Source organism: Ruditapes philippinarum, unplaced genomic scaffold, assembly GCF_026571515.1.
Source record: "Ruditapes philippinarum isolate M1 unplaced genomic scaffold, ASM2657151v2 ctg635_1_1_1_1, whole genome shotgun sequence".
Classification (NCBI taxonomy): domain Eukaryota; kingdom Metazoa; phylum Mollusca; class Bivalvia; order Venerida; family Veneridae; genus Ruditapes; species Ruditapes philippinarum.
In genome coordinates, this window is record NW_026852468.1 from 694,346 (window position 1) to 708,609 (window position 14,264).

Genomic DNA, 14,264 nt, shown 5'->3' on the forward strand with positions numbered 1-14,264 from the left:
GTGATTTCTTTATGCATCGACAAAAATTAAAATATCAAAATCAATACAAATGTATGAAATTATCTGTTTGATCTTTTTGTCCTTGTAATTTGCATTCATTATTGAAAGATTTTTGTGCACATTTGCATTATTATGGTAAAGTTGTCTTTGTGCAAAATCGACAAAGTTCACGCGCTTGAAATTATTATTATCCCAATAATATGACTTGCAAAGAAATTTAGTAAATAAAATCAGTATCAGTTTGTTCCGATCATGAATTTCATGTTCTCTTTACACGCGCTAACATTTCAAAACAATAAATATAGAACAAGTCAGATTTTATAAAGGTGTGTTGGCTTGCTCGAGTACAATAATGGAATAAGTATATTAAGCCTTAAAGAATGTTGAGGGTTTTTGTTTGCAAATATTATGTGCAAAATTATTCTTATCAAAAACGACTGCATTTGTTCTGTTAAATCTTTATTCAGTAATTACTGTAAATATGTGGATATAGTATGGTAAAAATGTATAAAAACGTAAGCAAAATAAGTAAACATCATCTCGTCTATTTTTATATTTTGTTAAAACTCCAGCATACTTGTCCTGTCTTTATGCTTTCTAAAACAATGACAAAATATCAAATTCCATTTAACTTGTCTCTGAACCATTTCGGTAAATGAAAACCAAATAGTAAAGAATCAAATTTGATAATATCCCATGTTTTGTGTAGTAACCATTCAGGGATGGGTTTATAATACTCCTCTACCAATGAACTTGTTGAAATAGAAGAATAGTTGTCATTCCTTCCCGGAAAGTCAATATCTATGTTTAAATGGTCAAAAATATATTTAACATCGGTCTCTAATGACTCGTATTTCCCAACATAGTCATAACGTATGTTACACGGGTTACAAAGCTGGTTTGATGGCACAAAATGCTCGTTTAGATATTCATTGACTTCATACACATCAGTCATGTATAAAAGAAATTCTCTGAAAGAAAGTTCACCAGAGCGGAAATCTGTCCGAACATTGTTTCTGCGAATAAGGTGGGGGTGATTTCTGTAAAATGCGGTGACTCTGTCATGATACTCTGCCTTATGTCCTTTATTAGGATGAAAGAATTTATTTCTGTATCCAGATAGAAGACGTTCCAACGGATCTCTTACAATGATGAATTTTTTGTAAGTTCGTAGTAATGTTGACTGATCAGGGGGTTTAAATGATTTCAAATATTTAAACGTTTTATCGTATTTGAAATATATTTCATATCCACTGATGTTTCCGACATTTGATTTCGGCACTACTCCTTGTAAACCAAGAAAAACACGGCGGAAGTTTGTGTTGGCAACTTTTGGTAGAAAGCAATATAAAATCTGGTGGTTATCATCAACAATTAAATGTTTGAGATCTTCATGACGAAAAAGGAGCTGGTTTGGCGGAGAAACATTGTTTTCTTTCATCATTGCACATACTGTCTCTACTTGCTTTTTTCTTATCACCATCTTCTCCTCAACACTTGACACATGCGTCTGAAATTTACAAACAAGTACGCTTTTGAGATAAAAAAAAAAAGCGAAATCAGTATATGCTCGTGAATTTCGTCTCCATATCCAGTGACGCCGAAATGTGAAAATAAGCACGATTCGTGCATAAAGTAACGCAGAAAGAATTGTGCAATGAATGGCGGATACCCAGCATGATTTCCAACGGGGTAAGTAGACTGGCCAATACATTTTTTATTTAACCAAACTGAAAAAAAAGACTAGCCGCATACGACTGCAAAGACATTATTCTTTAACCCTCATCAAGATTATTCCCACGGTATTGTTTACTCTTCAAGATCATTGGTGAAAATTATGGCTTTGCCACCGTTTTGAGTGCGATTTTGGCTTTTCGTCGACTCTTGTAAGTACAACAACGCATATAATACCGTGTAATTTCAAGTTTTGGTACGCAAGTGACATTTACTAAACTTCTGGTTACACCGAAAATTAAAAATAAGCTCCTAAAATGTGATTCAATTTGTTTTTATGAGGTAACGCCGATGTACTTGAATAGTGCTTCGCGGTAACGCCGGAAAATGTGATTTTTCATAATATGGTACTGAATTATTACACAAGTTTATCGCCATTAATCGCCATCAATTAATAAGAACTCATTATGTTAAGATGCAAAGGATTCTTCAGTCCCCGGATATGGCTTTCGTTTCCATACTGACTTTTAAAAAAAAATTGTTGAATTTAAGTAAGAATTAAGGTACTTCAAGCGTATGTATGCACAAAATATAAGGAGACTAATAAAGTACAAAGACCCTGGGTATACAGAATACCTGTTTGCAAATAAAATAATGTTTAATCAGGATAATAACAGACACTATCTTTCAATCAGTACATGTATATAGATTAAGAGGATGGTTACTCATCGCTTAATTGTATTATTTCATTATTAACTTGATTGCAAAAAAAAATGTACTTTCAAAAAAACAGTGCAAGTTCATGTCAATTACATATTGTATGCAAAAAACAAGTATCTATGTACTTACATCGTCATATTGCAGAAAATCTCTACTCAACAACTGGTCAAAGAGGTCCCCTTTCCTGTCCTCACTGCGGATATTATGGTATACGTTATTGTGTAAACTCTTACCATCTTCTATTGCATATAATCTTTGGTCTTGATTAGTATCTATAATGCACAGATATATTTCTTAAAACATATTATACATTGTTTAATTTGTTTTGTTTTGTTGGATTTCAAGTCAAGGCGACGCTGTAAAAATCATACGGTGACTTTTCACCTTTACTGGTGCAGAAAGATATCAAATGCCTGTTTTGTCCTTTAATTAATTACGCTTATAGAGGACTATCATAAATACTTATTAATAATTAGATTATGGGTAATGATTATAAGCCAGGTACGTAGACAAACACAAATAAAAATCTAGTACAATTTGCTGTAGTCTGAAATTGTCGCTTCGTTCTCAGCGAAGAATATAAGAATTGGAAATTGGTAATAATGACGAAATCATTTCTATAATATATAAATTGTAGTATCTCTAAGAAATGATGTATACAAGCGTACTTATATTAATTGAAAATCCTATGGAAAATGATAGATGTTATTACTTAAGTAATGAGATATATTTATAAGATGTCCATATTAAATATAGTTTCACTTTGTTAAGTCTAATGAAGACCAACTTACTGTATAAGACAAAAGTTGCCATGACAACGAGGATAAATGCCGTACAAATGACTAGTAATAATTTGCGTCTTCTTAAAACAGCCATGATCGATGTTCTGCAAATATAAAATATAATATATTTAACCAATAAACATATCGTACAGCTTATTTTATGTTAAGATAAATTCAAGGATATTCGATACTGTACAAAACTATTAAATCGTAAACAAAATATTTGTATAAACCTGTTCTGTTGAACTGCCAAATGTTGTTTTGTGGAAGATTGCGAATTTGATAGGTATTATAAAACTTAACCACGGGCTATTTACAAAATAAGTACCTTTTACAAAATAATTTACCTTTTTACACTTCCTGTCATGATATTCCATTGAAAAATATATAGTTTGTTTTAATAAAAAACCTTTTAACCTTGAAACAATTCTTAAAATCCTTTAATATTTATGTAGTTTCGTTTTTTATAAATTTGGTATTAGCTGTTGGTAACCTTAGCAACATGCTGTAAACCTTTATCGATGTATCTGACAGATATAAAGAGAGAACATGTAGCTGCATATACAATAAGCAACGTAAAGTATAAAGTAAATTTAACGAAAATATACATAACTGAATGATGTTTATTTAATGACAAAAGAATTTAAGTCGGAAGATCAATACAGTACTGAACAATTATTATTCAAATTGACTCACATGTTCTCTTTAATTCCATTACAAGCTTAAACTAACATGTTCTTGCTGGCAAGCGGTTTGTTAACTTAGATTCAAATTTATTCTTTAATTAAGTCCGATAACTATCTGCATAGCCTTGATGGTATGCCATTACATACTAACACAGCCATTGTTACAGGGTTAATAAAGACCATCTATTATACCGATGTATACATGAAACCTACCACCGTTCAAGTTCAATCATGTTAATCCAAAACTTATATATTTAGTAAGCATTATCGGCTTATTTCGGGACATTTTAGTTTTATTGTCGATTGGTAAATATCATACATGTATATATGATTTTAGTAAAATGCGCTTACAAACTTCATGAAATATTATTTTTTATAAAAATGCTCTTTTTTGTTTTGTTTTGTTTAATTTTATCGATTGACTAGCTCAGTATTATATAATAATATTTAAATAATACCATCAAAAATATTTTGAAGTCGTCTCACTCAATGCTCATCCTCTATATTTTATAGTAAATCAGCCATATTTAAGGCTAAACTCTGGACTCCAAAATCCATGTTGAAAAATATATCGTTTTCAACTTTAAAATTAAACACTATTTAAGGAAACTACACCGAAAATGTACTATGTTAGTCATCTTTGTGCTTCAGAGGATTTCAATTTGTATTGACCAGTTTAAAAATCCTGTCTGCTGATGTTCATAGTTAATATCCTTCCGCCCAGAAATGAGGTCCTGAAAAATTAACGCAAACAACTTGTAATATTACTAGATAAAACACAGAAACTACACAGATGCAAAAAAAAATAATAATATTAAAATATGACCATCAAACTTGGATTAACTTCTATTTGGGCATATCAAATTTCTATAGAACTATTTTCTAGCCTCACAACCTTAATATGATTACTTCAAGTCTATTGGCAGACCCAAGTACTACCCTTTTCGTTGATTTAGTCAATTTTGAAATACCCTAATTTGATCTGAGCCACAGAGCTATATTTATCTCTAAGAAAAGTCTGTGATAGAGAGTTGGACAGTGAATCGGACGACCTGGGTTCGATTCCCGGACGGTGCATATTACTTCCGTTGTGGTTAATCATAAAATCCTTTCTACGGTCATTCGTACTGTACCACTACTCTGGCATTTATAGAAGTAACTAGCAGTGAGTTCCTTACGGAAGTAAAGACATCTAATACTGGTAAATTGCTCGAAAGCTTGCACCGGAACCATACGGTGGCTGAACTATGCTCTGATAAATCCAAAGTGGCTTTCTGTAATAAAGAAATATACTCAGAACTACACATAAGTTGAAAATCGATGTCTTTGTGCAATTCTTGGCATGATTTGTGAAAAGGCCCTTTCATATGTAACGGAAACAACGTGACCAGTCAATAAGGGCCAATATTTTGGAATTACATGTATGTCGATTTTATCTCAATTAATTTGGAGATTCTCATTTAGTCTATTCATCCATATTAATCGCCATAATTCCACGCTATCATCAATGAAAGGTCGTGTTGTCTCCTTTACGTTTACATATGCAAGGGATCTTTCACAATGCCGATGGCAATGGTTCGATCACATAGTATTATATTTTTAGCAAAGCTCTTTAAAGTATTTTTGTGTTGAGCCAAAGGAGAGGTTGGAAGAAAGTTGTATGCAAGATTAAATGAATAAACATTAACTTCATGGTAGACAAATCACTCAAAATATGTCTTCTCGTGAACGAAAACACAAAAGTCAATATTTGGCACAAGTTCTAGCAACGACCTTCTGGAATATTTCATATAGAAACTGCATCCAACATGATGAGCAAAATGTTCTACATGGCATAGCATTCTTCGATTTCTGAAAAAAAAATTCTTTAAAAACGAATATCTTTACCTTTTTCAGCTTTGTTTTGGTCGATGTCTCTAAAACGGACTAGAAGTGTCGAGTGCTCTTATTTAAAAGGCTAACCAAAATGTGAAATAGCCACTGTTTAGTAGGGGTGAAGTATGTGCTAACCGATCTATTGGACAAGTACACAACTGTCAAGCTGGACGAGGCGCCTGAAAATGTAGAAACGTCTATCTTGAATTATGTAACGAATGGCGATTCCCGAATTCAAAGAAAAACTAACATTAATTAAGATTCTTGCATGCGTTTTGAACTTTTCTGGCGTGCGCGCGTGCGTGCGTGCGTGTGTGGCGTTTGTGTGTGTGTTTTGCGCGCGGTAAATTGCATCATTATCTCCCATTTTATATGAATTTCTTTTCAGAGATCGACTAGATTAAAACCACAGCTTCTATGAAGAAACTTGAATTTTAATTGTGCACCTAAAAGGCACCAGAAGCAATAATTTAACAAGCAGTTTCCATTTTCTTATGGAGGGTCCAGATCAAAGTCATATTCATATGACACATGATGAATATGTATAAAGAAGAAATCGGAAGTGCATAAGTACTATGTTGTGTTATATTTTACAATTATTGACTAGTGAGCCATTGAATATGATGTGATATTCATAACGCCGAGGTCAATATGACTTTCTGCCGGTGAATATCACATAATTATATTCAATGGCTCACTGGTCAATAATTGTTTTATTATATGAAAAGTAAAACCTTACATGTACATGTACAAATTTTGCCTCCCTGAAACGCGGGAAAACAAGACGCACGTGTAAGGCGTGCAACGACTACGCGAACGCTGCGCATACAAAAATAATTCAAGTTTATACTCATCATTGCGGTGTAGCCTTTAATTATAATAGTAAATAATGATATTTTAATCAAGAAATATGCCATAAAGAACAAATAAATATTTAGATCATATAATAAAAAGTTATATGCCCCTGGTCTCGTATTATATGGTCAATAAAAATTTCTGTTTCATTTTCATTCCGAAGACATTAATTAGGCCTCATAAATTTTGTTTTAGCTCAGATAAGCCTAGCTATGATCTGGGACAGAAGATAATGTATCTTTTTGTCCCAGCTATGATCAAAATTGCAATTTTCAGGTATCATAAATTACATAATGAGTATAGATCTAGATATAGATTAAGACATACATATATGACCGTTTCTTTTTAATAATTCAAAGTGTTTGTCAATACAATAACAGATATGCATTGGTAATATACATTATTGTTTTATTGCTGTTTGACACTTAAGTTGTTACACCTGACAATAAGTTGATAATTCAATTATCTTGTAAACCACCCGGTATAATCCACGTGTATAGATTGTCGTGAAATTCCGCTTTTGTCACGTCGCGGATTTGATTGGATGTCGAAACTTGTACGGTAAAGCACGGCACAATATTTTACTTCCTGTTTTCAACATGGCGGGTTTGACATGCATTTTCAGTTTTCTTTGCTTTTTCGCGTCATTTTATTCAATTGATTGTTCAAATTATCAACCTAGAGCAATTCAACTTACAGAAGACACATGGCAAGATATTCTGCAAGGCGAATGGATGGTCGAGTTGTATGTATGATTTTAAATGCTGCTTTGTTTACATTATCTTCTGCAATATATTGTGGGTGGGGTATGAACAGTACATCTTTTTTAACATACTTGGAAGTCAGGGTGTTAAATATTAGATAAACCCATTTTGGAAGATAGATAGTATTTTTTTAAAGTTTGACAATTAATAGTCGGAAAAATCGGTTCTGTTATTGTTCCATTTTATTAACTTGTTTGTCATAAAGTCTTGTCAATCAGTGTCAATTGCATCAGGGTCTTTCAAATAGAATGGTCTGGAGACAGACCAATTTTACGAAAAATGCTGTCTCGGTTGAGTCACGGGTTATCTACCGACCGTGATATGGAATAGCACATCACCATTCAAAAATCAAATTATAAGATAATGTTTTGTTAAATCAATCCAAAAATTATCCACATACTGCCAGTTTTCAATCACAACCACTTTTCAATCATCCCTAGAATTTTTTTTATTTTTGACCTTATTTGTCATGTTACCAAACTGTAAGCACATCTTGTATTCACCTTGACTACATTTATTAGCAGCAATGTCAATTATGGCGATAAAAACGAAAATGCTAGCATTTTAGTTCAAAATATGTAAAATGTATGTTTTGCACTAATCCTTTATTTACCCAGTTACAAATCGCAATAATTTTCTAAAAATAATTGACTTACAGACTCAGTTTTTTGTCATTCTGCGGAAATGGATATTAAGTTGGACAACTGTTTCAATATCATGAAGTCATTATGATTATGTCTACTGCACTTCGAAAGCTATTATTTTAATATGTACATGTTTTACCATACAATTCTTATTTTAAAGGTAATACGTCAGTAAAGTAACATTCACTTATTGACTTAACCAAGGAAAACATTCTCTCTGATAACTTTTCAGTAAGCTTTCACTAGAATGGAGTCATATAGACCCAGGGCTCTCGATTGACACGGGGATCCGGGTTTTGACTCGTGAAAATCGGGAAATGCACAAAATTGACACGTGATAAAATCTGCTCAAGAGTCAATTTGCCACATGGGATTTTCAGCTATGCAAAAATAATTACCTTTAATCCACCCCTAATTACCTATCAAATCCTACATATGTTCAAATCTCACTCATTAAAAATGTCAACAGGCAGTATAAGCCGTGTATAAAATGCTTTACACACTGCATTGTTTATACCCTGTGCACTGAAGCGTGACAATTCAGTGGCTGCAATTTGACAGTGCTAAAAATAGCTCTACACAACTGATAAGAATTACATACTTGAGGTGTCAATTATTGATTGCTTTTAAAGTTTTATAATACGTCTTTGATTTACTTGGAGTACCTGTGCATTTGTTATTTCTTTTTCCATTAAATATTCCAAGGTACATTTTAATGTTTAAAATCAATATGATAAGCATATCAGTAAAGATGATTTTTTTATATTTTATACATTTAATCAGAAAAGCTGCTGCTTATTTTATTCTTTCACAGCAATTCATTTTTTTGTTTTATTTGGTTTTTTTTTAGGGGGGGGGGGAGGTATAGACATTTATAATTATGGATTTTTTCTGTCAATTTAGACTTTGGAATCTCCAAAAATGACCTCCAATACAGTCATTTTTGTAACATAAAAATGATTCATGTAGTCAAGTGACACTAGAAAAAAATGATTTGACTCATGAAAATTTTGGCCAAAGAGTCTTTGACTCGTGAAATTCTGACCCTACTGAGAGCCCTGTTAAGACCCTAAGATCCTAAAAATTTCTCAAGAACATGCTTTCTCTGTTATGCAAATTGAAATGTACATCCATACCCCAATTACGACAGCTTTACCACTGCAAATAGATATCAAGATTGAAAAATGGCATTATTATTAGGTTAAAATTGTTTATTACCATTTATCTGAAGTTGAGTTTGTCAAAATTTCTCCATAATACATAACTGATTATATTTTAACATTGTATGACAATTTTTGTGTGGTGCAGTTTATATTTTGTTAACTGATTGAAAAGTGGTTGTGAAATTTTGAAGAACAGGAAAATGGGTCAGTAATGATTTGTCCTCAATTCATAATAATAATTCAGGTAAAATTTTAAAAAGTTGGTGCATTTATTAGCTAAAATGGTAATATTCGCAGAATTGAAAGAGTTTTTTTTTACATATAATTTCACTGTCAGTTATTGTAGAAAAATCTGTTAGCTGATTGGAAAGAGGCTGTACGGGGATACTAAAAACTAACTCATGACTACATTATATTATCAGTTTTTACTTTAAAAGTAACAATTTTATAGATTTGCAATGAAACTAGAAATTTTTCGCTCCTGGTGTCAAGGTAAAAATCTACTGCTCATATTTGAAAATAGGTCCGAGTTTCATGAGCTTTTTTTTAATTTATGCATTGTTAAATGACAAAATAGAAATTGATTTTACAGAGAAAAGATGTTATTAGATTTAATAACATCTTTATGATACGATTGTATCATGTAAAAATAATATAATATTTCACGATGTTATTTGCAAATATTTGATGTTTAATTTGGTGCATTTTCAAAATGGCGCCGATTATCGGCAAATATTGTGAACAAACAATCTGGTTTTTTTTAACAAAGATGGCTTTAAAAACATCATTTCCTAAAATATTTATCTTTTTTTTCGAAAGTTTAAAGATTTTTAAATAACATCATGTCATTAAAATTTTCATTTTTGCTCTTGTATTTAATATTCGCCCTTTTCTTTATCAGTTACATAATTTGCGTATAGTAAACTATACTGATTTATACCGAGACATGTTTAATTGTAGCGAGAAGGGTTTACATTGCGTGTTTCCAGACCATTCTATTTGAAAGACCCTGATTGCATACTCAATGAGTGATGATACGATCAGTACATACAATATATTAATCTTAATATATAATCTTATATACTAATAATATGCAGTAAGATGTGATTTTATTTGTGTGAAAATTTTACTAAGCTTTAAATTATAGGGCATTAATTAGGGTAAACTACGCCATTAAGGTTTCTAGTTTCTATTCTTGTTAGTTTGTTTTTAATATGTTTGTTCTCATTTTAGTAAAGTCTATACTCTTAAAATAGCATGGTTAAATTAGTTATTAAAATTCATTTATATAAAAAATCAATTAATGTCATTTCAATGCAATAAAACACAATACAAATCAAGACAAAGTTGCATCATAACCATGTAGACAATTTTGCCAATACTTGGCCATTTCTTTAAAAATATACAGCAAAAATAAAAAAAAGAGGTGTTAACTGTCAAAACAATAGCAACAATAGAGATCAAACTACAAACATCTCATATATCAGGCAATCACTTTAATAACGTACTATGCTATTGCAGATGTGACAACAAACTATTTATTAAGTTGACGCGACTTTCAAAACCTTAATTATGAGGTCCATGTAAGTTCTTGTAAACTTCACAGCCAGAACCGAAATGGGATCGACTATTTAATTGATTGCTCAAATGTATTCATAATTGGCAGATCAATAAAATCAGACTATTCCTGCAATGTGTAAGCAAATTTTCTGTTTACATGGGACCGTAGTTTTAAAAATCGCTTTTCTTGTCTGGGACATAACTCTAAAACTAAAAGAGGTATCAACATGAAACTTTGTAGGTAGATATATCTCATTGAGTAGGTGTGCAGTGCACATGAACCGTAACTCTGTCTTGCCATTTTTTGGAGTTATTGCCCTTTGTTCATTTTACACTTTGAGTTTGAACTTTGTCCGGGACATAACTCTAAAATTATAAGAGGTATCAACATGAAACTTTGTAGGTAGATATATCTCATTGAGTAGGTGTGCAGTGCACAAGAACCGTAACTCTGCCTTGCCTAATTTTTGAATTATTGCCCTTTGTTTATTTTTACACTTTGAACTTTGTCATGGACATAACTCTAAAACTATAAGAGATACATGTACATTTCCACATTGATATGCTATTGCCTAATCTAGAAACCAAGCAAGTTTTAGTTATTCCCAATATCATTTAGTAGAGACCTTCTCAAGTTACAGGTGTTTTGATTGTTTAATTTGAGTTACTTAGTATTAATAATAATGTTTTTATATTGTCTAAATATTTATGAAATAAATTTACTTATTTAAATAGCAGAAATGCATTGGTGATATGACTAAGAAAAACTTAAAGGAATAGGAATGGATGGATTGATGTCTGTCTAATATAAATATTCATCATTTAAAAAGAGGAACCATGACAGTTTTCCTATTGACATCAATCCTATAAGAGAGAAATTCGTGTTTTAAGACACTATTTTTTACTTGAGAAATAAGTTCATGGGCGCCGCCATTTTGGCGTTCTGTCATTCTCGCGAGACAGACGAGACCGAGATTGTGACGTGTTATACCCACTTCCGGTATAGGTGTACACGCTGGTACAACTGAAATATATCTTGATGAAGAACTTATTAATTTTATTGCGTACATTATATATTATTTATGAAAACATCATATGGAACTGAATTGCTTTAATTAATTAATTGAAGACGCCGCGACATTAATTTAATTAATTAATTGAAGACGCCGCGACATTAATTATCATTTGTCCGATATTCAAGCTTGCTGATGATCCCACCACATGATTTAAGCAATGACTGCTTAATTTTCAAAGATAAACCATAAATTTAATTTGGGTACTATGAGAAACTTCTTCAATTTGACGATATATCCTTTTATTTTGTACTTAATTTTCGCTAGACAAGCTGTCCAAATAGGGTACATCGCCGGTCATGTATCTTTTTTTCAGGTAAAATATCAACTAAATCCAATATGCTGAGGACGCGATTTTCCGCTTGACGCTAAAAATGAGAAAGGCGCAGGAAAATCGGCAGCCAGACTAATATCGTATGAAAACAAAACTGTCCGTTAGGTTATTTAGGCACCCAGTCAAAACTGGTACCAACAGCAACAGGTTGCCCATTCCCCTATAATTACGCATATTCTCGGGTTTATCCAGTTCCCTAAAGCTTTTTTCCACGTTATCTACTTACCAAATTCCTTTCCCCGACAGATACGCATTTCTACTACCGTAAATTTAATCCAATAAAACAAAAAATCATAAATCTACTTAATATTTAAAATGATTATTGGTAACTGAAAAAAATGTGTTGCTATTTTATGACGTGCTGTAATTTACTACAGTATAATTTGACAGGTGTGGAACCTAATTCCCCCTAAGGTCATTCAGTTCACTGATGAAGCGTAAAAAATAGATGTCTATTTCGTCATTAGAATATTTGACAAGGGTGGTTAACCAATCAGGGAAACATTGTGCATGATCAAAACACACCGTACAATCAAATGGGCAGACAGCTGTTCCAGCGTCCACAGCTGTACGAGTATATACATGTCGGCGCGGGGAATACAATTGACGTACGGTAAGTATTCATCTATTTTTAACATATCCCAACTGTGTTCGAGTAAATCAATGTTATGGATTCACAGTCAACATCCTAAGGGACATGCTAACAAATTTCTGGCCCTGTGCAAGCTTTACTTCACGTGAATTTTGACTGAAAATAACCACACTATCCAATGTGATGCTGTGTTTTAGTTTAAAGTCACAAAAACTTATATTTTCTCATGATAATAAATCCTTTTATCATACGATTCGTAAACGTCAACATTTCGTCATTAAATATTCCAAACCATACCTTCAAAAAAGCTTTTCTGTTAAAGTTATAAGGTATTTAAGTTTGAGTGTCATCAAAATTTTAGTAACGTCATCAGCTGTTCGACTCTTTTTAATGATAACATCGACAGCAATTCATCGGCAAGAATGAATAACGCTGAAAGCCGTTCAAAGAAACAATTTTCAGCGCTTTTGTGCTACAGTAACTAGGAAAGAGTAAAAAATTTTTGCTCATTTAAAATATTACTTTATTCATGATACTTTCTAATTATATTATTTTTATTATTACTTTCTATTATATGGCCTTTATCTCCATTTACCGCACTGTATTTCAATATAAAAAGGTAGCAAGATCTATTAATATGTTTCTGAAATATTAAATTCAAAGAAAGTAAAGGCAAATTTAACGCTTAATACGAATACACTTTATAATAAATAAAGGCATCCATCAAGTCAGTGTTATTATAAATAATGGCATATAGTAGACATGTCCCGTGCAGTAAATGGCTGTGTAACCCGAGATGTCTGCCACATAAAATGATTTATTTAAAACAAAAAAAATAAATAATTTTTAAGAATGATTATTATTTCTATTGCACTATAAATTAAATCAGATTTTAAGGATCAAAATCAACATGTTTTTCCGTATTCAATATATTGATGGATGGATGGATGGATGGATGTATGGACGGACGGACGGACGGACGGACGGACGGACGGACGTACGTACGTACGTACGTACGTACGTACGTACGTACGTACGTATGTATGTATGTATGTATGTATGTATGTATATATTTTGTGTGTATGCGCATGTGCGTGCGTGTTTGCACTTATGAGTATATGTGTGTGCGTGCGTATGCATGTGAATTTGTCTTTAGTTCCATACCCCGATACACCAGTGACACTGTTTAACTCATATTCTCTATATTTCAGGCAGTTCAGCGGATGTGTTTCCACCAAATGCTTAATGATGTCTTGGAATATTAAAAATGTCAATGTTATAAGTATCCATTGCTGTATCTTTTTCTCCCTTATAAATTCTGAAAAGTCAAAAACACAATGTGTCATAATTGCAGTAATTAACTTCATCATATCATCGAATGATATAATCAAAGCACAGAAGTCGCTGAATTTGTTTGGGTCTCAGAATGACAGAAAGGTGAAGATTGTGAGATAATAAACCAATTTGTTTTTGTATAGTGCCACCAATGCTTTCCAGTGTTTTAACTGTAATAATTTGGCTATAAGACTACTTGCAACACTG

The 14,264-nt window shown here is 32.2% G+C and overlaps 2 protein-coding genes across 4 annotated transcripts in view; one reads left to right on the forward strand and one right to left on the reverse strand.

Annotated features, from left to right (window-relative positions):
• The window catches only part of LOC132713951 (carbohydrate sulfotransferase 11-like), a 26,754-nt gene continuing 12,490 nt past the window's right edge, over positions 1-14,264 (reverse strand). Inside the window, exons 2-7 of one of the 3 annotated variants that reach the window (XM_060696682.1) lie at positions 5,873-5,916; positions 5,041-5,136; positions 4,321-4,596; positions 3,186-3,280; positions 2,524-2,666; positions 1-1,510 (exon numbers count right to left, since the gene is read on the reverse strand). In XM_060696682.1, coding sequence (XP_060552665.1) covers positions 617-1,510; positions 2,524-2,666; positions 3,186-3,270 — 1,122 coding nt within the window. In that variant the 5' untranslated portion in view covers positions 3,271-3,280; positions 4,321-4,596; positions 5,041-5,136; positions 5,873-5,916 and the 3' untranslated portion in view covers positions 1-616. Of the gene's footprint in view, positions 1,511-2,523; positions 2,667-3,185; positions 3,281-4,320; positions 4,597-5,040; positions 5,137-5,749; positions 5,917-14,264 lie in introns of all 3 variants that reach the window. The other 2 variants (XM_060696661.1, XM_060696672.1) reach the window with 2 other exon arrangements.
• The window catches only part of LOC132713957 (thioredoxin-related transmembrane protein 1-like), a 24,941-nt gene continuing 17,842 nt past the window's right edge, over positions 7,166-14,264 (forward strand). Inside the window, exon 1 of the mRNA XM_060696696.1 lies at positions 7,166-7,337. Within this exon, the coding sequence (XP_060552679.1) occupies positions 7,192-7,337 (146 nt within the window). The 5' untranslated portion in view covers positions 7,166-7,191. The remainder of the gene's footprint in view (positions 7,338-14,264) is intronic.